This window comes from Pseudorca crassidens, chromosome 15 (assembly GCF_039906515.1).
Source record: "Pseudorca crassidens isolate mPseCra1 chromosome 15, mPseCra1.hap1, whole genome shotgun sequence".
Lineage (NCBI taxonomy): Eukaryota > Metazoa > Chordata > Mammalia > Artiodactyla > Delphinidae > Pseudorca > Pseudorca crassidens.
Genome location: NC_090310.1, coordinates 43,840,120 through 43,864,551, shown reverse-complemented (window position 1 = coordinate 43,864,551; position 24,432 = coordinate 43,840,120). Strand labels below are relative to the sequence as shown.

Below are 24,432 nucleotides of genomic sequence, written 5' to 3'. Positions count from 1 at the left end.
TTACCTTGAAAACAATAATGGTTGCAAGACGGTGTTCTTGGAATCCTAGAAGGGACACTCATATGCCCCCACCAATGGCTTCCCTGAGGTCATTACTTGGCTCTATGTGTAGACAAGCGCCGTCCGATAGCAATTTCTGCGATGATCAAGTGTTTTCTCGGTAATGTTCAATTTGTAGTCACGAACCTGTGGGGTACTTGACATGTGGCTAGTGCGACTGAGAAACCGAATTTCTAACTTTAATGCAATGAGTTTTAGTTTAAATAACCACAGGTGATTATGGCTATTGCATTGGACAGGGTATGCACCCCTCTCCACCCTGTCCTGTGTCCTCAGGTGCTAGTGACAGGCTTTTCCACCCCGGGGGGGGGCCTGGGGCTCTTATCACCAGCAACAATTGGGAGTCAGTCCCCACTTCTCACAGTCCCGAAGCCCTGAGCACCTGGAATTGTGCATTTCCACACATCGGTTTTCTCCTTCCCCACGGGAGACGCTTAAGTTCTAAGTCAGAGCAGGGACAGCTGCCCACGTGCTCTGGAGAGAAACACTGCCAAGCGGGGTCTTCATCAGGGGACCTAGGGGTTAACAAGTCTACGAGCAGGTGTTCATGTTAGAACTAGAAAGTTCTTTTTTACGTCTCTTAAGAAAAAAGCTGCTTGCCACACTTGATAAAGCTCTTTGGCTAAGGGTGAATCAGCTAGAACCCATCCGTGAAGTGACCCAGCCTGGTGGCGGCCAGACCTGACGCTTGAACGTCCCTCAACTCCTTTAAGGGCTGGCACGGGCTCAGAGGGCCCCGCCCTTCGTTTATGGCTTTGTCTCGCCCCGTAGTCCTGAAATCCTTTGGAAATGCTGAACAGAGGGTGTGGCTGGTCCGGTCCCCTTTCCCGTCTCACGCGCCCACCTCTGAGGTCTCTGCAGGGGCGAGTTCCAGCCGGTGTCTGGAGGCCCCGCCCCGCCCCGGGCCCGTTGCACCGAGACAGCCTCTCCAGGGCGGCCAGAGTGGTGACCCCTGACTCAGCTCTGCAGCCAGTGGGATGTCAGGCCAGCGCCTGCCCCGTCCCCACCCTGGGCTGCGCGGCTCTCCGATCTGGGGGTCTTTCCTTCCTCCTCTTGGAGGGGCAGTCGCTCCCACTCCGGGGACCCTCAGACCTCGGTGTCCCTTTTCGTGGGGTACCGAGGGGCAGCGGGATATTCAGGAGGCTCTGCGCCCGCGGGCAGGCGTCAGGGAGTGCAGGGGACCACAGTGCCTCCCCCCTTTCGCTTTCGGAGTGTCCCCGCCCCGCCCCCTTGGTCACTGCGGTCAGTCTGTCCGCCGGCAGGTGCTTGTCTTCCGCAGGTGAAGACACCACACTCTCCTGTTCTTTCGCAAGTCCTGGGCTCTGCTGGGCGTGGGGGCCCGATCCGCGGGTAAGACGAGGGGTCCGCGTGTCCTGCCCTGGGAGAGGCCTCTGGGTCCCCACACCCTAACCCTTTTAGCCCAAGTTCGAGTTCACCAACGTCTTTGGTTTCGTTTAGAGTTCAACAGCGCCGCCGCCTGGCGCGTCTCAGTAAGTGACCGCGGCGGAGGATGGCGCAGGGTGTTAAAAAAAAAAAAAAAAGTTTGCCCCTCACCGTTCTGCTTTGGACCCACCCCTCCGCATTCCTGATCCGAGAGTGAGCGGATAAGATCGCGAAAGTAACAGATTCCAGTCTCCTCCCAGAGCTCCCCACCCCGCGCGTGCCCAGGACAGCCCCTCGTCTATGTCTTTTGCCGTCCAATTGGCATTTATGTGCTCCTCTGTGTCAATCTGATTGCTCAGCCAAAGGGAAAAACCCTCAAAAGACAGACCCCCCCTGCAAGGGCACACCACGGGTCCCTTTGGGGGTGCTAGTTGCACTGTCCCTCTGCGATGCTTTTAGAACTCAGACCAAACAGGCTGAACTCGCTCGCCCCTACAGGGCTCGGCGGGAATTCGCCTGCCACCACTTCGGAAGGGTGGCAAGACCTTGCCGCCCTGACAGTGTCCCCACGACTTTCTCACGCGATGAGATGAGCTCTGGCCGTGGCAGCTGGCGCTCAGGGGCTCGTGGGTCCCCACTTGGGGACCGGGTGTTACGCCAGTCCTCCTCCGGTGAGCGTGGTCGCCTTAGCCACGCCCGCTGTCTCCAAGCACCTCCTTCTCCGGAGCTAGGCGCCCTGGCCGGGGAGGGTGTGGCTCGCTCTCCTTGCGCTCGTGTTTTTTGGGGAAAGCCACGCCCTAGGCAGCCCCTCCCAAAACCCTCTGGGTGGCGGGCACCTCCTCCCGCAGCCCTGCAGGTCCTGGGCGCTACGTCCCCACCTCTCATTCCAAGCCTTCCTCGCCCAGTCTCCTCTTCCCAGAGCTCCGCAATCCAGCCTTTTCCTTGAAATAGGTGGTAACAACACTTTGATGAAGGAAAAGAAAGAGGACCGGAGATTAAGGAGGGCTGCGGGTTAAGCCCCTTGTAGGGCTGCACGCGTGGGGCGGGTCCTGTCGCCGCGCTGACAGAGGTGCTGTCCTCCCGGGAGCCTGCGCTGCTGGCCCCGCCCGAGGACCTCCCAGCCGGGGCCGAGTTTACTCATCCCCGCGAGGTGATCCCGGGCGCGAGGGCGGGCGCAGGGCGCCCGGAGAACCCAGTAATCCGAGAATGCAGCATCAGCCCTTCCCACCAGGCACTTCCTTCCTTTTCCCGAACGTCCAGGGAGGGGGGCCGCGCACTTATAAACTCGGGCCCTGGCCCGCCCGCCTGTCAGAGGCTGCCTCGCCGGGGCTGCGCGACGCAGCCGGACGCGCCTAGTCCGGGACCGACGCGAGCGGCTGTCGCCGGCGGCGCCCTGCGCCTCTCAGCCCCGGCCGGGCCCCTGCGCGCGGCGTGCGGACACTATGCTCCGCGTCCTGCTCCTCGGCATGTTGGCCCCCGCCGGCCTGGGGCTCCCGGCGCCCCCGGAGCCGCAGCCCCTCGGCAGCCAGTGCGTCGAGCACGACTGCTTCGCGCTCTTCCGGGGTCCCGCGACTTTCCTCGCCGCCAGCCGGGTCTGCGAGCAGCTGCGGGGCCACCTGATGACCGTGCGCTCCTCGGTTGCAGCGGATGTCATCTCCCTGCTACTGAGTGGCGACGGCGGCGATGGCCCGCGGCTCTGGATCGGCCTGCAGCTCCCGCCCGGCTGCGGCGACCCAGGGCACCACGAGCCCTTGCGCGGCTTCCAGTGGGTTACGGGCGACAACCGCACCAGCTACAGCAGGTGGGCGCGGCATCACGACGACGGGACGCCCCTCTGCGGTCCGCTGTGCGTCGCCGTCTCGGCGGCCGGGGCTCTGGCACCGGGAGAGCCGGCCTGGGAGGAGCTGCAGTGCGGCGCGGAGGCCGACGGCTTCCTCTGCGAGTTCAACTTCGCCGCCTCCTGCCGGCCGCTGGTTGTGGAGCCCGGCGCCGCGGCGGCCGCCGGCGTCTCCGTCACCTACAGCACCCCGTTCGGGGCCCGCGGCGCGGACTTCCAAGCGCTGCCGCTGGGCAGCTCGGCCGCCGTGATGCCCCTCGGGGTGAAGCTGGAGTGCGCGGTGCCGCCCGCTGAGGCCGAGGCGCGCTGGGGCCGGGAGGCGCCGGGCGCCTGGGCCTGCAGCGTGGAGGGCGGCGGCTGCGAGCACGCGTGCAACGAGACCGCCGGGGCGTCGAGCTGCCTCTGCCCCGCCGACACCGCCCTGCAGGCGGACGGGCGCTCCTGTGCGGTGCCGGCCGAGCACCCGTGCCACCAACTCTGCGAGCACTTCTGCGTCCCCGGCTTCCCCGACGCGCCCACCAACTACACGTGCATGTGCGCGACGGGCTACCGGCTGGCTGCGGACCAGCACCGGTGTGAGGACGTGGATGACTGCACGCAGGTGCCCAGTCCGTGCCCGCAGAGCTGTGTCAACACGAAGGGCGGCTTCCAGTGCCACTGCTTCTCCGGCTTCGACCTGGTGGACGGCGAGTGCGTGGAGACTGTGGACCCGTGCTTCGGCACTAACTGCGAGTACCAGTGCCAGCCCATGGGCAGAACTGACTACCTCTGCATCTGCGCCGAGGGCTTCGTGCCCATCCCCCACGCCCCGCACAGGTGCCAGATGTTCTGCAACCAGACTTCGTGCCCGGCCGACTGTGACCCCAACAACCTGGCGATCTGCCGGTGCCCCGAGGGCTACATCCTGGACGAGGGCTCCGTGTGCACGGACATCAACGAGTGCAACAACGGCTACTGCCCTGGCGAGTGCCGCAACCTCCCCGGCACCTACGAGTGCATCTGCGGGCCCGACACGGCCCTCTTCGGCCAGGCTGGCACCGACTGTGACCCCATCAAGGTGAGCGGCCGCGACCAGGGCGGCGACGAGGAGGACGGCGGCTCTGGGGCGCTCCCGGGCAGCCCGACTCCCGGCGCCACCCCTCGCCCCTCGCCCCCGCCCGCGGGGCCTCTGCATTCGGGTGTGCTCGTCGGCATCTCCATCGCGAGCCTGTCTCTGGTCGTGGCGCTTTTGGCGCTCCTCTGCCACCTGCGCAAGAAGCAAGGCACCTCGCGGGCGGAGCTGGAGTACAAGTGCGGGGTCCCCTCCAAGGAGGTGGTACTGCAGCACGTGAAGACCGAGCGGACGCCTCAGAAACTCTGAGGGACCTCCCTCCCTGGCCCAGGTGTTGGGTGGCCTTTTCCTCCCTCCTGGGCCTTATTGCTCCTCCCCTCTCCAGCCTTTCTCTCCCACTACCCCAAAGCACCTTGGCTGGCGTCAGAACTGGAGAAGACGCTCGCTCCTCTTCTCTCGCTGCTTCTACACTTGGCTGTGGGGGCGGGGGGGGGCGCGTTGGAAGAAGTATGGCCCCAGCCATTTCTATGATGTCATCGGACAAGTGGGCAGAGTTGGCAGTTATATAGTGACAAGATTGCGAAGTGTCCGATGCCCTCACCGAGGGGCACAGGAGGGGTGAGTGTTCTTGGTTGGTAGCCTTGGGGCAGACTTCATCCCAGTGGACTAAGTGAAGTGTAATTGAGTCATAGATAATGACCAGGATATTTATTTTGTAAGTATTTTTTGTTCTTCGGCTTCTTTCCCTTACCCTTGTGTCTCCGGCACTCACTTTGTATCTCTCCCTCCTTTCTCCCTTCCCCTCTCTCCCCTTCCCTGTCTATGTATTTATGTGCTCCCACTTGTCCTGGGGCCCTTATACTATCTTTTCCAGCCCTCTTGCATTTATGAAGCCAAGCGGCATTTCAGCCCTTTCATTTCTCCCAATTTACCCCTCCCAGGAACTCGGCCAACCCACCTGAGCCACCCTACCTGTATTGGACCCTACTTCTGCCCTTAGCTGTCTGCCTGGGCAGAACTGTTATGTGAAACAGAAACAAAAACACTAGAAATAAGAATGCTTGGGAATTTGGTCTTTCAGCAGATTTGCTAATTTGTCCTGAAATTTCAGGCTGCCACAGCAATATCATTTTAACAAAGGTTAAGATGTGAAGGGCATTTGTTAGACTAATGTTGCTGGACTATCACAGGAATTCAACGCAAGGAGATTTTCATTTTTATTTTTAAACAATGAACCTCCGTTTTATTGTTGTTGTTGTTTTGATTTGGACTGAAAAGTAGTCATTGTTGTTAAGCTTCTTATGCAGTGTCTTTTCCCATTATTATTATTCCTATTATTATTGAGTTATTTTTGACAATGTTGAAAATGTTTGTTCACATGGTCGTTCTAAACTGAGAGAAGATGGAAGCACCTCCCGGGAGACAGTGTAAGAAAGTTTTGAGCTGCAGGATTCATGCCAATGACCATTTGGACTCTTACCGTTCGTGTCATTTGTAGGCCCAAATAAAACCAGCTCTACTGGTGTCTTGAATTTGGGAGCTTGGGGATGCAGCCTGGAGCATGGCCAATTAGGGCCTCACCTTGATCAGGCCCTCGAGAAGTTCTCCCAGTTCGGAGGGGCCTTCTAAGCCCAGCCATTTGGAACGTGGTCCAGGGACAAGAAGCTGGAGCTGCCCCTGCCAGCTGGTTAGAAATGCAGACACTCAGGCTCCATCCCACCTACTGCACAAGAATCTGCATTTTAATGAGATCAGCAGGGGGTTGTCTGCTTCGTATATTTGAGGAGAGCTGTCGCAGACAGCTTCCAACATTCTGGAATAGATTAAATATGGATGAGTAATAAGTAGCAGGCCGAGTCAGGCCCTATATTCTCAAGAAACTGAGGAATTTTCCTTTTATAGCTTTGCTTTCTGGTAGAAAAGCCTAGGTACCCACCTTTAGACATTGCCACACAGGGTCTTTGGTTCAAGTAAGCTAGGAATGAAATGCTTCGTGCTTCTGTGTATGGAAAAAAGCGTATCATGTAAATGTATCTTTTGTAATGCAAAGGTTTTCCTCTACCGTTTTGTAAACTCAGCACATTTGTACATAGTTATTTATTTATTGGAGATAAACTAGAACACAGGCAAAACTCCTGCTTATGACATCACAAGTGGAAAATAAACAAATAACAGTGCTCTTGGGTTTTGTGTCTGTTCACCTCTCTCCCCCAGCCCCCTCATTTTATGTTATTAAACCAGGCTCATGGACAATGTGGATGCCAAGAGGTGCCTTTAAAGGCTGCGCCCCCACCCCGTCACTAGCTCCGTCTGCTCCAGGCTCCATCTCTGACTTTCAAAGACCTTTCCAGTGGAGATTGTTTTCACTGTAGAAGGACTTCATGTTATGTCTGTGTGCACAAATATTTATTTTTTCCTTCTGTAACCATAACAACTTCATACACAGGACTTACGCCTAAGTGTTTTAAAATATATTATAGGATTATTTGTTGGGACGAGTTAAACAGTCCTTCTTGGGGCATCTCTTAGAATCTTGGCTGTGTCCCTCTGTGAATGCTTTGGCATTATCTGCTCTCAGAGATATGCAAACACAAAAGTCAGTCTGTGGCTCAGAGACCAAGGTCTCATGCAGCATTAAATCATCCTCATTTCTCTTGGAGAGAGGAAACACTGTCTTTTTAATAACACATTTCCTGGGCCCCTTTTCCTGGGATGGTGAAGCTGGCTGAATTTTATATGCAGTGTTCTGAAAGTTTCAGAAAGCAAAAGTTGGAAGAAAATTGAATTCAGTCAAATATCCAAATATTTTTATACATTTGGATCATGCCGAATTTCTCAGTTTTAATCTGAGTAGTTGCTGTCGTGAAGATGCAGTTGGAGATGTCAACGTCCATCCTGGATGAAGGAGACGGCTTTGGGGTGTGTGTGGAGTGGGTGATAGGTGAGGGGTGCCTTCCCGAGATGGCCAGTGCAGCCGTGTTGCCCTCAGGACTCGGAAGGCTAGCAGAAAACCAGATTCAATAAGAGGTATGTGTAAAGGAAGAACTCGATGAGTGGGAGAAAAGCAGGTACAGATAAATCAGGCTGGGGGTTGAGAGGGGAGAGTGATACCTTACCAATCATCCTCACCACCTGCCCTTCCACTTTTCAAAAGGGTCTGCTCCCAGGAGCAGTAGAATTGACTGTCAGAGTCTCATTGCTTTAGGATGTCTTCTTCCAAAGAAGAGATCCTTTCTCAAGAGCACAAGAAAACCAAAACACGCTTTCAAGACTCAGAGGCAAGAATGCTTACTGGGGAATCTTGGACGCCAGGACACCGGCGGGGGGGGGGTGGGGGACGAGGCGCAGACCCTCGCGATGTGCCTCACTTCCTGTCCTGTGGGAGATCCAGCTCTCCGTGTACAGGCTTCACCTGAACTTGAGATCACTTAACTCTAAAAATGATCCGCCAGCATTTCAAACCTGGGTGGCCCTTGTGAAATGGGCCGCGGGCCCTGCCTTCTATTCACATCGTTGTCATCCAGGTCTCTCAGTCTCAGCAGTGGTGTGCGGTGTGTGTTCGCTGATGGCGTTCCAGGGTTCATGGGGCCTGGGGAAGAAGGCCAGGGTGGATGAGTCAGAATTTGATTTTATGACTCAAATGACTTTTTTGCCCTCAGACCGAACCGCTTGGATCCGTTCAGCAAATATTTATTGAGCATGTGCTCTGTCACTGGTGGGTGACAGGCATGGTGACAAACCCCTGCTTTGAGAAGCTCGAGCTCTGGTGGGGGAGACAGACATACAACAAACAATTCCTGCCCCCCCCCCCAAACTGGAATTGCCTCTGAAACAGTGGTAGGAGCCGGGGGGGAAGAGCACAGCACGACAGGGCTGGAGAGCCTGCTGGGCCAGCTGACAATTCTGGACGTGAAGGAGAAGCAGGGGTTGGTCAAACACAGAGCTGAGGGCAGAGCAGTCCGGGTGGAAGGCACAGCACGTGCAAAGGCCCTGTGCTGGGAAGAGTCTTGGCAGAAGGTGTGGAGTGAGGTGAGCAAGGAGGAGGGGGTCCAGGATGAGGCTGCAGATGTGGGATGCAGAGAGAAAAGTGCAGGGGGGGACCATAGGTCAGCTTAGAGATGTCGAATTCTATCCTCGGTGCAAGTGGAGGAGTCTCACAGGAGCGCGCTTGTGCTCCATTTACGCACTGAAATCATCTGAGAAGGTAACACCTACTTCTAGACTCATTTACATGTCCCCACGGCAACACTTGCACAGTTTGCATTGTAAGAATCCAGCAGGGCCAACAAAGAGTGTGGGTGTCATGTACCCCAGATCTGAATCCCAGCCTGACATGGGTGGTCACATGGCCACGGGCACCACACAACCCCTAAGACTGGGAGTTCCCTGGTGGCCTAGTGGTTAGGATTCGGCGCTTTCACTGCCGTGGCCCGGGTTCAATTCCTGGTTGGGGAGCTGAGATCCCACAAGCTGCACAGTGCAGCCAAAAAAAAAAAGAAAAAAGAAAAAAACCCCAAGGCTGTAAACAGGATGCCGGCCCGGGCCCCTCTGGGGTTTCCATGAGGATTGGGTGAAGGGAACTGGCCCAGGGCTGGCACACAGCAGGTGCTCCTTAAACGGGGCATGCGCGACAATGAACTGGTGGGTGTGTAAGTGGATAAAGCAAAAGGGCATGTTGGGATCTGGAGTGTCTTGAGGGCAAGTTCAAGGTTTCCAGAAAGTGGAAAGGGTTCTTTCCAGGCACGGTGCGGTCACTTGGAAGGGCTGCTGTCCCACCTGGGCACGTGTCCTGGTGGAGTCTCAGGCATCAGGCAGAGCCGCAGGAGGGGAGGCTCGCACAGCGGAGATGCAGTCCCTCCTCAGCTGTAAAATCCATTTCAAAGACCCATTCTCCCTGCTTACAGGCCCATCAAAGTCTGGGGGAGCAGAGCCCCCTCCACTGTGCTCCTAGGAAGGCCACAGAGGAGGGGTGACCACAGCCCGAAGCGCCCCCCAACTCCAGCTGCCACTTGGGGCCCCAAGTCTAGTCACACCAAAGAGGAACCTGCCAGAGGAAAGAAACTTCAGTTCAAAACAAGGGACTGGCCCTGTGTCCACAACTGTCCCGGTGGGACTCTGGGCCAGTGCCTGGCCTCTCCAGGCATCTGTCTGCCACAGAGGGCACTGCAGGGGGCCGTGCGCCTGGGCACTCAGCCCCCCGGGGAGTCACAGCCCCCTGGACTGTAAAACCCGCCCTTTTTAGCAAACAGTTCTCTGAGTCCTGAAGAACACACATTCGTGGAACTACTGCCATCATCAGTATATAGAATATGTTCGTGACACCAGAAAGTTCCCTCCTGTCCTTCCCCCTCTACTGATGCTGGAGTTGTCTACACAACGGGCCAGATAAAGCCTTTTTCCGCTCTGATGCTCACTATGCCCTTAGGATCTCCCTGAACCAAGGACCCTGTGTTTTCATGTTTGAATCACAAAGACAAGATTTTCCAAGGAATGACCAGACAGACAGCTTCTCTTCCGTTTCAGCAAACAGGTTTTAACAAAACGCAGCTCACATGTCTCCCAAAGCCCTGCTCATTCACCCCGCGTTCGGGCCCGGGTTGACTGAAATCCTGGCAGCCCACCAGAGTGTAAAGACACACAAAGCAAGACGGGAAGCCTGCACATCACGCATTTCAGGGAGGAGGGGCACCTCGAGGCACGCAGTAGGAAGTAAGGAAATGCTGCTGCCCACGGAATCCCAAGGGGCCCCCCTGCACGGCCACAGCCCTTCCTGAGGCTCCTGGGCGTGACCTTCTCATGTGGACTGGGCAGGCAGCAGAAGACCCCCAAGCTCACAGTGGTCGTGTGTCGAATGGGGGTTAATCATTATGTCATCTCTTCGAGGAAAACCGAGGTTACGAAGAAGATAGAAAAACATGTTTCCGTGGTTGTCGTGACTCGGTGGGGGGCACCCGAGCACATCTGAAAACATCCCTGACCTTCTCGGCATTTCTTTGGAAAATAACACAGGCTACGCCCGACTCTGTCTGTCCGTCTTGCTCAGAATGTGTGCCCGGGCTCAGCGCTATCTCTTTTTTGTTTTGAGAGAGTCCTTCTTCTTTTTTTTTGGTCAGCAGGCTCAGATGTAGGCAAACAACATATTTCCTCTCACGAGAGAAACGAAATATTGTTTTAACATCAGATTCTAACAGAATCAAATCCTCTTCAGCCTGTTTTGAAAGTGTGATTGCGAAAGACAGAAGGACCCTGGGGATGGTTAGCTCAGTCACGACTGCTGGAAATGGTGGAAACAAAGTGGGGCAGCAGAAGCAGCAGGGTTTCGGGGATCCAGTGGAAAAAAACCCCCAAGATTCCAAACTGGGGTCCGTGGTGATGACGTCCCCCACCCCAGGCCAGACATGTCCCCCAACTGCACCTGAAATAACGTTCTCCTGAACAAGACATCCATGAGCTGTACCATCCTGGGAAGCCCCTCTCCTGCACACTCGACTTAGGGCCGGGTTTCCCTGTCCTCCTGGAATCTTCTCCTGTCCTCACCTGGAGGCCGGCCCCAGCTGCTCGCTCTGGGCTGTTGGACTCAAGCAAACCTTCCCTCGGCCACCCAGTGAGGAAGAGGAAGAGGAAGACGGGGCTTGCCTCAGTCTCCTGTACCCTCCCCCCTTCCTTCTGCCTCCCCCCTCAATTCCATTCGATTTCCTTGAGCCCATGGACCCCTACTCCCGCAGCCATGCCGGAGATCCGCACCCCCTACCCTGCACCCTCGTATTGGACAGATGGTTCGTTGTTCAATTCGTCTTGAAATGGTGATCGAAACCAGAAGCACCAGTTTTGGCCCTTCTCTGCCAGCACTGACGCCCCCCTTTCTTCAAGCATCTTCGCCCTTGTCCTAAGAGGTAGGACTTGGGGAATCGCGTGGGGACAGGAGGAGAAAGGGCAGCCCGAGGGCACAGGGCAAGGCCCCCTCTCTGCGGTTTTCTGCATCTGCAGAGCGAGGGAATCGGCCTCCATCGATGGGGCTGAGACGATGCAGCACGAGCCCAGCAGCCAGCCGTCCAGGCGCGATGGACAGGTGGGGCTGGGTCCTGAGGAAGAGCTGGCTCTGCGGGGCCGCGGGGGAGCTCTGAGCCCCGGAGGGGAGGGGCAGCCATGCTGAGGAGGCTGCAACCTGCCCGGCACTTGCTCAAGCCCTGGGTTGTGGTTTGTGGGGGTGGTTTCTGGAGCCCAGGCTGCGGCTTCAAATCCGGGCGATCAGGAGGGCAGAGCTCCCTGCGTGGGGATGTGGGGAGACGCTGTGCTGGTGGCCTGCCCGCATCTGAGGAGCACCGTCCCCAGTTCTCTCCCCTTCGGAGAGCGCATGGGTCACGGCCACCGAGAGGGAAGGCCACGGTCCTGGAGCCAGTCCCCAGCTTGACTGAGGTGGCAGTGAAACGAGGGTAACCTTATACAGTTCTGTCAAAATGCACGGAATTGCACACCTAAGAAGAGTGACTTTTACCGCGTATACATTATACTCCCCGAAAAACAGATGAGAAAGACCACAGCCTCCTCGGAATGGCTAAAGAAAGCTGCATGCAGAAAAATACAGAAGCCAACCAAACACAACCCCCCTCCCGCAAATACACCCCCAGCACCTTGCACGCACCACCCTGTCCTCCGGTGCCGCTGTGCCGCTGTCTGAGCGGTGAGCCTCCTGCGCCTGCCCCGCACACCTGGGCAGGATGCTCTTGCTTTGACCTTTCTCCAGGGGCCACGTGGCATCCCTGCGGCCACGCTGGGCTGGTGAGCAGTGGCCTGCCCCTGGTCTGTGTGTCCCCAAATCTGTTTTCTCACCGGCGCACTGTCCACACCTCGCCAGGTGCCGGGTGGGGCTCACGGTGTCCTCATAACAGGAAGCCTCGGATCTTACTTTGGGGGTCAGGGCTCCTTTTCTAGGCAACATGGTTGATGATCTGGGACTTCCTCAATATTGGTTCCCTCATTTTCAAAAGAGCCCCTCCCTGTTAGACATGACACCAATCCAGTCATAGGACCAGGGACCCTGCCTTCTTGTTGATAAAGTGATTTAAAAACATTAAAAGGATGAGAACACGATCCTCCTGCCAATCTCCCCCTGAAGAGTGGAGGGCACATGCGCCCCGGCTTCACAGGGACTGGGAGTCATCCATGGGTTTCTTGACCAGGTGGACCTGCACCTCTCATCGTTACCACCGTCCCACGGCCGGGTCCTAAGTCCTCAGTGGGGCCTATGAGGTCCTCGTCTGCTGATGCCTCCCACTGACCGGGCACCGCTGGCCTCTGTTCCAGTTACCCTGGGCACTCTCAGTGCCTCCCTTCCTGGCTGCTGGCACACACCATCCCCTCTGCTTCGGCCCTTCTGCCCACCCTTCTCATCCTGGTTTCTCCCACACAACTCATGGAGGACGTCGCCCCCCTCAGCCTTCCTGGGGAGGCTGCCCTGCACAAGGTCGCCTCACAGAGACCAGATCACTTCCCCGATGGTTCTTATTTTGGCTTAGAAGCGCACTCTCATTCCTGTGCCGATCTGATTAATGCCCGTCGTTGCCACTAACCAACCTCCAGGCTCCTAGAGGGCAGAGCGCTGTCCACGGAGGCCCCAGCCCCGCCCTGCCCCGACAGAAGCGGCAGGGGGTGTGCAGTCTGTATGCCTCTGCCCCCTTCCCCTGCCCCCTGTACTCGCCTCCCCAGAGCAGGGCATTGGGGTGTGGTGCCCACTGACCGGGTGCAACAGGACAGGCCTCCGGATTCTGACATTTGTGCTGAAGGAATCTGAGCTTATCCCATTATCTCCTTAAGAAGAGGGAAGACGCGGAATGGAGATGCTTCTTGGCAGACCGCCTGACGGAGAACAGCTTCGATGTGCAGATTTGCAGGAATTTTCCCAGCCACTGCTCAGGCTGCCAAGTTCGATTTCTGAGGTAGCACAGCCAACACAGACTTCTCTTGTTGTTTTTCCCTTTGATATCAGCGTTGGCACCTAAGGCGTGCTAGGTAGGATGTTTTTATGGTGAAGTGAAGCCAAGAATTTAAAGATAAATGTGCAAATTGCATTCATGTTTGCAGAAAACATAGTGCTGACAAACTTGGCAAGAACTCCGATGAGTGACCACCTGTCACGTGCAAATACCATCTTCCTGATTGTCTGGAAAAATTAAACACCTGGCTGGTCACTGAACAGTACATTAAAGGCAATTTTAAAAGGTAAAGCCAGCTCACTGGTGGAGGGTACCTGGAAGCTGTTTCTACCTGGATAAAGATGTTTTCATTCCTCCCTGATGATCGAGGAAGGATACGGTGGAAACTGGTATCCTTGCATTGGTCAGAAACGCAGAAGTCTTATTTCCTTTTCGGTTAGTGTGTTGATCTATTTGTTTTTATAGTCACAAACAGAAAAACAACAACTGTATGCTTGAAATACAGTGGATTTCAACTCAAAAAAAAAATGTTTTCATTCCTGATGCAGCCAAAGGCTGTGATCCCCTAGTCTCGGTAAATGGAGCAGCAATGAGGTCAAAGGGTGTCTGCACAGCTGATGCCCCAGGCCAGCAAAATGTGCAAGTGTCTTCAGACCTCGAGGGAGGGTTTTATGCAGCCGTTACAAAGGCCCCCGTTGCTGTAGCTGGCAACACCTCGCCTCTAGCGCATCCCCGACCAATGATCGGCATGTTTTGCGGCTACAGAGTTGTTAAGCCCCAGGAGTCGAGAAGGTCCTGCAGCTGAAAAGGAGGACGGCCAGCAAGACTCTCCCCGCTCCACCGCATGATTTATGACTCCAAGGTCAAAGGCAGTGTCAATGCTCATTTTTAACAGGTTATGGAGAGAGCAGTCTGCACAGAAGAATGCTGTCGTCCCCTCCCACCACCGCAGCACCTTGCTCCAGCGTTCCTGATAAAAGAGAGCCACAGCTGGAAAGAACTCGAAACTCACGGTCTCCCTTTGTGCGTGTTTCAGGTGGGAAACTGAGGCTCAGTGAGGTTACAGCACTCCCCACGGGGCTGGCTGGCGCGGAGCTCCCCTGCCTCCAGGGACTTTTCTTTCCATCACCTGAGGCTGCCTTGCCTTCAACCATCACCAACTAAGTTGAAAAGGTTGCATTTTTAATTACTCAGCAGAGCAGGAGTGTTGCCAAGACTCTGGGTCGGTGCCCCGTCTTGCCCGTCAGAGAGTGTGCCCAGTGTGAGTCACTGTGGGCGATCCAAGAGAGGACCCCAGGCCCTACCCAGGCTGTGGCAGAGGCCCGGCAGCGCAGTCAGACCACTGCCTGTGCTGTGAACCCCTCACCTCGCTGCCATCAGCTTGCGTGGTTCACACAGGTCAGTCCAACCGCATCTATCAAGTGGTCGCCCTGCAAGGCACCGCCAGGCACTGGGGAACAAAGAAACAGTTCACTTTCAAAGGCTGTCAAGAGGTTACGGTTACAGGAGGCCCAGCACCGACTGCCTCCAGATGCCCAGGGTAACTCTAGTGTGTACTGCCAGGGCGGGGGTGGTCTGGTCGTGTCTGCGCGCATGTGTTTGTGTGCGCATGTGTACGCGTGCATGTGGGTTCAAGGGGCTCCGAGCCTTAGTTAGGAGTTTCCAATCCACAGCCACGTCTCCAGCCTGTAGTGCAGACTTGGCTGCACATTTTCTCTCTGAGACAGATGGGCACCACCCAGTGCAGACCCGGAACATCTGCATATCCACCTCGTCCCCAGCCTACACACCACACTGATCGCCACTGATCACTGCTTCCGGGTCACTGGGCTGGCTGGTCACGTGCAGGAGTAAGTGCCCAATGGCAAGGCTGTTTCTTTTTTTCATTCATGAAGGGAGCAGCTGGCATCTACAGCCACGTGGACAGAACCATCAGGTCAGTCCTCTAAGAGTCACCGTGTGCTGGCTGGGGAAGGGCCTCCTCAGAACCCTGAGGACCTGGGTTCAGTCCCTTGCCGGGTCACGTGACACTGGATGCAGGGCCCGAACTTGGCTCTCCTGCCCGTTCCTGGAACGTCAGGCGTCTGCTCACATCCCTGAAGCCTGGCTTTGGCCCGAGCGCTTCAGGGAAGGGCCTTGTTCCCTTTGCCCCGGCTCTCAGGGAGCAGCCCTGGCCCGTGGTGGAAGCGGGCCATGCCCTCTGGGCCCTGCCTCAGCCTTCTTTAGCTCCCTAGCAGCCCCCTGTGCCCACCTTGGAGCCTGGAGGCTGCCGGAGGAGACGTGAGTCTGGCAGGTCCCGGACCAGGTCAGGCCCAGGACGTTTTCTCTTGAAGCCTCCCTGCCAGGAAGCCGTGAGCTCCACAAGCCTGACCCTCGGGTGAGCGGAGGGGCCTCTCCTCAGAGGCCCTGCTCCCCGCCCGCCCCAGTATCTTCCTGTCACCATCAGGACCCCCAAGCCAAAGCCAGGAGTGTCCTGGCTGAGCTGAGCCGGGGCCCCCGTGGCGCTCCCTGTACGCAGAACAGCCCGCTTGCCGTCCAGCCTCCCACAGAAGCCCTACCCGCATCTCCGCAGCCCCCGCCTCCACTGTTGGCAGGAAGCAGGATCGAAGCTCCTCTTAGGCCAGTTCTGTCCTTTGGGGAAAGGTAATTCATCCTTGCGTGAACATCAGGCAGAAACTTATGGCCTTTTACTGTGTTCGGCCTACGTTTGTTTATTATCTACATCTGGCTGATGTTATCCTGAACATAGACCTTTTTTTAATAGCGGTGATAGAGCTGCTTCCTCCATTCAAACTCCGGGCTGATTTCCATCTGCCTTCTCTGGGCTTCTTTCGCCTTCCCTTGCTCCCCTCCCACCCAGAGGGAGGGGGCAAGAAATCCCATCATTGGAGCTAGATGAGATGTAGCCTCTCCGTGTCTTTATTATGGACCTGGTTTCACACCTCGTAATAAACCCCACTCCAGGTCTCTCTAAACCTTTTCTACTCACAAAAAGCCTGCTACCATCCCAGGACAACCAGGGTGACACTTGTGATTGCAAGCAGGCTTTGGGTCGGGGGGGTGGGTGGTCAGGGGGTGACAGTCTGGGCCCGAGGCTGTCACACACAAATCTCTCTGCACAAGGGCCCCGGAACAGCAGCAAAGGGAAAGCACTGGGAGGCATCTCCCTTCCTCCCCCTCTTTCCAAACACGCTGTGTCCCCACCACAGGCAGACAGAGAGTCTGCGCAGAGCAGGGGTGCCGGGTCCCTCCACCCTCCGGACAGTCCTCTCCCAGGCAGAGCTGCTGGGAGCCACTGCTCCCTGGCATCCTCCCTTCTCCCCCCCTCAAAACACAGCCAGAGTTTCAGGAATGATTCACATCCTAGATCAGGTCTCAGAGGGTCCTACCCCCATGGAAGCATCCTTCTGAAAGCCAGCATCCCGGGGAGAGGGGAAGCCTGAGGGGCTCTGATGCTCTTGGGGGTGCACGAAGACTGCGGGAAGCAGGTGCCTGTGGAGGAAGGTGGTGGTTCTCAGGGGAGCAGGCAGCACGGGCGGTCTGCTGGGCTGTAGGTGGTGCAGATCCCTTGGAGGTGACCTCGCTGGGTGGGTGGTGAGGGCATCTCAGAAGGTGGTGGCCCTGGTGAGGGGGACCTGCTTGTGGCTGGGTTCTGGTTGCCTGGGCTCCTGCTGGCAGGGTAGTGGGGGGCATGAGACTCCTGCGCCCCCTCTGCTCTTGAGGGCGGTGGCACAGTAGTCCAGTGGCTCTTGGTCTGCACCACCAAAGGCATCCAGGAGACGGTAGCTCAGGCAGAGAACCCACTGGAAGGACTGCGGAAGTTGTCAGAGAGGAAGCCGCAGAGGATGGGGTTGGCGCAGCTGTTGGCGTGGCTGAGGATGAAGGACACGTGGTGGACGGGGACATCCAGGCCCGTCACAGAGAGACTCAGCAGCTGCACCGCGTAGAAAGGCAGCCAGCAGAGCACGCAGACGGCCGCCACCGCCAGCACCAGCCCCATGATCCTCTTCTCCGAGCACTTCCGCTGCTGCCAGCCGGCCGGTAGCGCCAGCGCTCACACCTTGCCCACGATGAGCACGCAGCACAGGCCGACGGGCAGCAGGAAGCCCAGCAGGAAAGTGCAGACCACGAAGACCACCGACCACACTGGGTGCGGCCAGTGCAGGTTGCAGGCCACAGCCCGGCGGCCGCGAGCCGGCCTGGTGTCGGCGAAGGCGGCAATGGTCTGGGTGAGCAGCGAGGACGACAGCCACACACCCGCCGACCAGCCTGGCCACGCCGGGCCGGCGGCAGGTGGCAGCGCGCAGCGGGTGCTCCATAGCCAGGTAGCAGTCCACGCTGAGCACGGCCGGGCAGAAGACACTGGGGAATGAGTTGAGGCCGTCCACGCTAAGCACCGCGCGGCACAGCGCCAGGCCGAAGGGCCAGTGGTGCAGGGCGGCCGACAAGGCCACGAAGGGCACGCTCAGCATGAAGAGCTCGTCGGCCGCAGCCAGGTTCAGTAGGTAGATGCTGGTGGCCGTCTTCATCTTGGCGTAGCGGAGGATCACGAAGATGACCAGGGCGTTGCCCACCACGCACACCAGCGCAGAGACGCACTGGATGGCTACCGTCCCCGCCGCCACCGCCTCCTCCGTCGCCGCCGGGGTGCCGCTGGCATCGGTCGCCGGGGGGCCAGGCCGTCTCGAATCTTTCCTCGCCCCCGGGAGGTGGCGTCGGGGGAGCGCTCATCCCGGGATGGGGGAGGCCGGGAAGGCGGTGGCGGCGGCGCGGCGGAGCGGGCATGGACGGCCCTGCGCCCCGGAGACCGGCGGGGCTTCGGGGCAGACGGGCGCCTTTCCCTGCTCCGCCCAAAGCTGGGCGCTCCCGCCCACCCGCGCCCAGCCCTGCCCCACGCAGACCCCGGCTTCTCCGGCCCTTTGCCACCTTCTCCCCTGCTCTGCTCTCCGGCACCCGCAGCCGCGGGGGCAGGGTGGCCTGGAGTCCTCCGTTTGGATCCTGAGGCCCCAGGGATGGCGGGGACTCACCTGTGCGCACAGAGCCGATTGCGCTGACATCCTCCCATCTCCAACCCCGCCCCTGTCCCGTTCATCCTCTGAAGACCCGCAGGGTCTGTCCCGCCTGAAACTCTTTTTATGGGCAGAACCCGAGGCTCCTGCTGGCGTCGTGGGGAGTTCCACGTCTGCCCGGGCCCCCATCGCTCCCTCCTCGCACCCCGCGCAGCCGCGGATCCCGCGACCCTTTCCATTGGATTTAGGTGGGGCTGGGGGTTGAGGTGGGAAATGGACACGCGGAAGCAGAGATGCCACAGGAGAAGGCCAGCCTCCGACCCAGGTGCTCCGTGCGCGGGCCGGCACGGAGGGAGGCGGAGAGCACCGGACCCAGACCCCAGGAAACCTCCGCCCCACGACTCGGCTTCCCCGGAGGCGGAGTCTGCACCCGGATATCTGAAATGTGCCTGGGAGGGGTGGTCAGGAAGGGTCGCGGGTCCTCCCTGGGTCTCCTTCTCCTCCTAAACTCTGGAGAATGCGAGTTCACACCCCCAGGCTGGACCGTCCCGTGCTGGACACCCACCAAGCAGCCCCCAGTCCCAGCCGTCTCTGCTAGTCGGCACAGGGCACAGCAGAGTTCCTGAAGTGGGGGTTTGCCCTGGAAAATTGTGGGGTGCCGGCCCTTGGGAGCTCCGCCTCTGTGGGCGGTGGCCTCCTTGAGCCCCAGATCAGTCCTGAAAGCCTCTGGTACATCAGGAAGGGGCTCCCAGATTAAACTGAAATCCGGCGTATCGGAGGCCGCGAGCAGGGAATCACAGTGTTTGCACAAATAGTGTCCCCAGATTCCGTGTTTAGAGAGCAATCAGAGAGGCAGCTGAGACGCGGGCCATCCCACAGCAGTGACTTCTCCAGTGGGGGGGCACACGGGCATGGGCCTTTCTCCTGCAGTGGACTTGGGGGGCGGGGACACGGGCCCCCAGGCAAGATGGGCTTGTCCTGAGATGGACACTCTCCTGTGCTGTCTCATTTCCCTACTTCACTCTCAAGTCCCCTTGCACCTTGACCCCCAAGCCCAGGTTGGGAGCCGGATGCCTTAGCTTTGAAAAATTACTGAGGAAAAAAAGTTGAGTTGATACCAAGCGTCACTGTCCTTGACACAGCGTCATCATAATGACCAAGCCTCACAGACTTGAAGAACGAGAGGTGGGGAAATCCAGGATCAATGCGGAGGTTTGTCCTCAAAGTCAGGAAAATGCCACGCGGCTGACTTGCCAGAGGTTTGGTTCAGCTAGTGGTGTGTGAGGGGGAGGCAAATTTGGAACAGAGGTGGTTTTGAAGGCAGGGTAGATTAAGGTGACTGCCTTGGTCGGAATCCCCACTCCACTGCCTCCCTGCTGTGTGACCCTGGGCAAGTTACTCAACCTCTCTGTAAAGCGGCATCAGTCTTGGTGCTATCACGTGGGCTGTCATGTGGACTAGATAAGCCGACACGTGGGAAGCAGTTACAACAGTGTTTGGCCCCATAAGCACTATATGTGATCATTATTATTAACACCCCCAACCAGGGAGCTTGGTAGTTCAGAGCTCCTGGGTGCGAGTGTGTTTGCCCTGAGCACGCTGACCTAGGCAGTGAATCCCCTTCATCAGTGCAGGTGAGCTGGGAGGGGCAGGCGTCGCTCCTGGGACACAGGAGCTGAGAGACTGGGTGCAGACCCCTCTGAGGCTGACCGTGGAAGCAGAGGTCCCATCCCCACTGCAGCCTGGGACACGGTGGGGGGCGTGTCTGACATAGCCTTGGCTTTGAGGAACTCGTTCCCAGAGAGCCAGGCACCCTCTGCAGTGTGGAAACTTGACCCCTGGCTGTCCACTGGCACCCCGTGGAAGCCCGGGCCTGTCCCGCACACTCTGAGTTGCTTGGTCTAGAGGTGGCCCTGGCACCTGAATGTTCTGAAGGCGCTCCAGATAATTCTAAAAGGCACTCATGGAACTTTTAATTGAATGACATTACAGAGAGGCAGGCAGCCAGGGGCCACGGTGTGTGGAATTCACTGTGCCCTCAGGGCTACAGGGAGAGTCTGGGAGGAACATCCGGAAAAACGATAGGCGGCCTCTCTGCTCAGGGGGGCAGCTGGTGGCCCCCGGGCGGGAAGTGGCTGTGCACGCTGGGCCCCCAGACCTGTCCTCTCCCCATGGCACTAAAGGTATGCCTAAGGGGACCAGCCTCTACATTTCTCCACCGGGAGAGAACACCCAGGGCCACGGTCTCACTGAGTAAAAGGGGTGGGAATGAAGACCATTCATATGATGTTTCCAGCTCCCCTGTCCCTTGCCTGTAGGGTATAAATTAATCTGTTGATTAAATGTCCAGCCTCAGACCCAGTGCTCTGCTGCACATGGTCACAAGCCACGCAGAGCTGGGCCCTGGCTGGGCCTCAGGGACCTTCTCCTCCAGGTGGTGGAAGGGCTGCCCTGGGTCCAGCCAGTCCCCGCTGCCGGAGCCCTGGTGGGAGTTCCGGGCTGAGGGATGAGGGAGGGGGTGGAGCTGGGGCCTCTCAGCCCCTCCTCAAGTCGGAAGGGACAGGAACGCCTCCTTTGTTGCACATGGGAGTATCTCGTCTGTTTCCACAAGCCGGAAGTGCTCTTCAGGCACCTGGACGCTGCACCTGGCCCGCAGGTCTCGGGAGAAGCTTCTACTCAGAGGACTCAACAAGGAGGGGCTTGGCGCTCGGCAGCGTGAGGACAGTGGTCCTGAGAGCTTCCGTCACAGCTACTAGAAAATCACCTGAAGCGCCCTCAATGTGGCTTTGACTTCTGCGCCGAGCGTGTCAAAGGCATAACCAGGCTGAGCTCACGGCTTTGTCAGGAGTGATTTACATAATCGCCCTTCTTCAGATGCCTCTCTGAACTCCGGTGACATCCAGACAGTGTGCTGACAACAGCCCACTCTGCCCCAAAGACCCAGCTGTCGCATTAAATACGGGGCTCCCTCTAAGAATTTATGAACAAAAGGTCAGCACGACAAAGGCACAGGTCTGGGTGGGGGACCTGTCTGCAGTGTCCAGGTGTCAGACGCTGCTGTCAGCCTCTGGGGCGAGGAAGTTGAGGGCTGTTCTCTTCTTTGGGGGTTGTTTGCAGACTGTCTCAGCGTCTTGGCCTCATGGCTCTGCGTGCAGAAGAGAACGGGCTGAAGCACAGAAAACGTGGATTTAATTTCAGACCCTCTGCTTACGAGGGTGTGGGCTTGGGTAGCACCCCGAGCAGCGCTTCTCCAAGCGTGGCCCCGCATCCTCGTCCTGCTGAATCAGAGCATGGAGAGGGGGGACCAGCCCTCCAGGGGCTCTGGGAACACAAAGGTGTGGCCCTCTGAGCCTCCATCTTGTCCGGCCCACCTCCCAGAGCTGTGAACCAGTGTCGGGAAAGATAATTGGACGTGGAGGCTCTGAAACCTCTGCACCAGCGCAGGTCACACGGGCAGCTGAGCGCTTGAAATGTGAAGATGAGCTGTGGCTGTGAAACACACCCCGATCTCAAAGACTTAAGATGAACGAAAGAGGGTGAAATATCTCCCTGTATTTTCTATATCGGTTATGTGTTGGAGTGATAATATTTTGGATAAAGAGGTAAAAGACTGTATTATGAAATGAATTTTAGTTCTTTCATTTTCCTTTATCTCTGTAGCTGTTGGAACACTTCGATTTCCCTGGGGCGTCACTTTGTATTTCTAGAGCACCAGAGCCTGCAGGCCTCCACGATGCCTCCAGCAAGGCTGCAGATGTGCCGATACTATGGCAACTTCCATGCCATAGCCACTGGACCTGGTGGCTTTTTTTTTTTTTTTTTTTTTTGCGGTACGCAGGCCTCTCACTGTTGTGGCCTCTCCCGTTGCAGAGCACAGGCTCCGGATGCACAGGCTCAGCGGCCATCGCTCATGGGCCCAGCCGCCCCGCGGCATGTGGGATCTTCCTGGACCGGGGCACGAACCCGTGTCCCCTGCATTGGCAGGCGGACTCTCAACCACTGCGCCACCAGGGAAGCCCCCTGGTGGCTCTTTGAATTTCATTAAACTTAAAAAATAAATTCAATCCTCAGTCACGTGACGTATATTTCAAGTGCTTAAGAGTCGCACAAGGCTGTGGCTACCATCCTGCACGGTGGAAATCTAGAACCTTCCATTGTAGTGGAAAGTGTGGCACGAGGTAAAGGGTAGGGACTTTATGTCCCTGGGTCCAGGCTGGCTTTGACAAAGTCCCAGCTATTGTTGCACGCCTCCCAACGTCCACGCTCCTCTTCCCTGGGGGGCAGATCTCTGGTTTTGTTTTGGAATTCTTTTTCAATGTACTCAGGGGCTCGAGTCGGTTCCCCTCCCAGAGTCTGTGCTGGCTTTAGAGGTGGGCATGCGGCCTGAATCTGCCCAATGAGACATGAAGGGGCATCACTAAAGCTGCAGGGGCAACTTCTTCTTCTTCTGTTTTTTTTTTGGCAGAACCACTCGGCTTGCGGGATCTTAGTTCCTAACCAGGGATTAAACCTGGGCCATGGCAGTGAAAGCCCCGTGTCCTAACCACTGGACCTCCAGGGAACTCCCCTGCAAGGGTTAACTTCTGGGGAAGGTTTGGCTATTGTCCTGTGGGGATATAAGGCTTGGAGGAGCTGCAGCTACCTTGTGACTATGAGATAAAAGCTTATCCAGTATGTTGAAGATGGTAGGACAGGAAGCAGGAAAGAACTAGGGGGCTTGGTAAGCGTGAGAGTTGATGAGGCAACCAGCCAACTCTGGTGCTGCTGCCACTGAACTGCTTTTCCTGTGAGATGATCCACTTTCTTGGGGTGCATTCAGAGGTGTTTTCTGTATGGCAGCTACAAATGCTCTAGTCCATTATCTTTGGGCGAGTCCCTGGCCTTTTTAAGCCTTGCTTTTCTCACCTCTAAGGTGTGAACACAAGTTCTTACCTCATTGAATGAGCTACTGGGATGGTAATGCCAGCAAACCTTCATATCACACTTGTCGTATGCCAGACTCTGTTGAAAACAGTCGATTCATGTAACATACCTAAAACACTCAGTATAGGATCCTGAATCTTGTATGTTCTCAACACTCATCCTTACAATCGTTGCTGTTAGAGGAACCAGGCTATTAGTCCAGACAATCTGTTCCTGGACATTTACTTTCAGCAGCAGGGAGTAGCCTTCCCGTCCTCCTACCCCACACCCCAGGGGGAAGGTAACAGGAGGTTCTGAAGGATGTTTTTGCCCCATGTCAGTTTTAGAAATTCAGATCCTCTCCCAGTTGAACAACAAGGAAGCAGTACATAGAAAACTGTCTTCCTGGTGTTCAGGTTACAGTACATACATTGAGAAATAGACTCAATTCAAGTTCTTGCAAAACCATTTGGAGGCCGAAGGAACACAGTCTGAGAGTGATTCTGGATGCAGACCAAACCCCTGGAGCTCAGGAGTGGGTTTGCTCTGCTGGCACACCATGCCCTGCCTGTCAGCATCCTGCTCAGTGAGCAGCTTGGTGACTGGTCCATTTCTTAACGTTCAGCTGAGTACTGTGATGGGCTGAAAGTTGACGCTACCTGAAAGCGACCCAGCCAGCCTGCCGTGGTCTCACGGCCGCTGGCAGGAGACAGGGATTCCTGGGTCTGAGGCAAGGACTTGATCGCTCAGGGCCCAGTAGGGCTGAGCTTCCCGTTTGCACCAATCTCCCTGGTTCCCCCCACACCAACAAAACCCCTCCCCCCGAGCTCATGAGGGTGACGGGGGAAGGCCTGGGTAGAGGCTGCATACAAGGTGGGTTCACATCAGAGTTAAGGAGCTTCAGGGACTTCCCTGGTGGTCCAGTGGTTAAGACTTCATTCTTCCAATGCAGGGGGCATGGGTTTGATCCCTGGTCAGGGAACTAAGATCCCGCAGGCTGCATGGCACGGCCATAAATAAATAAAATAAAATAAAATAAAATGATTTAAAAAAAGGAACCCTGAATCTAAGAAATCTTAGTCTTGTAAGAGTCAATAGCAAACCAGCCCAACTTCGCCGCAGAGAGAGGTGGTATCTTTATTACTCTGACCAGGAATCCAACTCCCAACTGCCCCCAGGATGCGCTGTCTCTGTCTCTAAGGCCACTGCTGGACAAACAGCCTTGAGAAGACTGTTCAGGGCAAGGAGGCCAGCACC

The 24,432-nt window shown here is 57.0% G+C and overlaps 2 protein-coding genes across 2 annotated transcripts; one reads left to right on the top strand and one right to left on the bottom strand.

The window, feature by feature from the left end:
* Nucleotides 1-2,689: 2,689 nt before the first annotated feature.
* THBD (thrombomodulin) lies at nt 2,690-6,508 on the top strand. The gene has a single exon (XM_067707389.1). It carries the CDS (start codon nt 2,886-2,888, stop codon nt 4,638-4,640), a length of 1,755 nt encoding a protein of 584 aa, XP_067563490.1. The 5' UTR covers nt 2,690-2,885; the 3' UTR covers nt 4,641-6,508.
* Nucleotides 6,509-16,869: 10,361 nt separating this feature from the next.
* On the bottom strand, nt 16,870-17,995 carry SSTR4 (somatostatin receptor 4). Its single transcript, XM_067705149.1, is given in 4 exon segments — nt 16,870-17,075; nt 17,078-17,523; nt 17,525-17,937; nt 17,939-17,995. Coding segments are annotated over 4 exon segments (1,122 nt in total).
* Between the last annotated feature and the right edge of the window lie 6,437 nt (nt 17,996-24,432).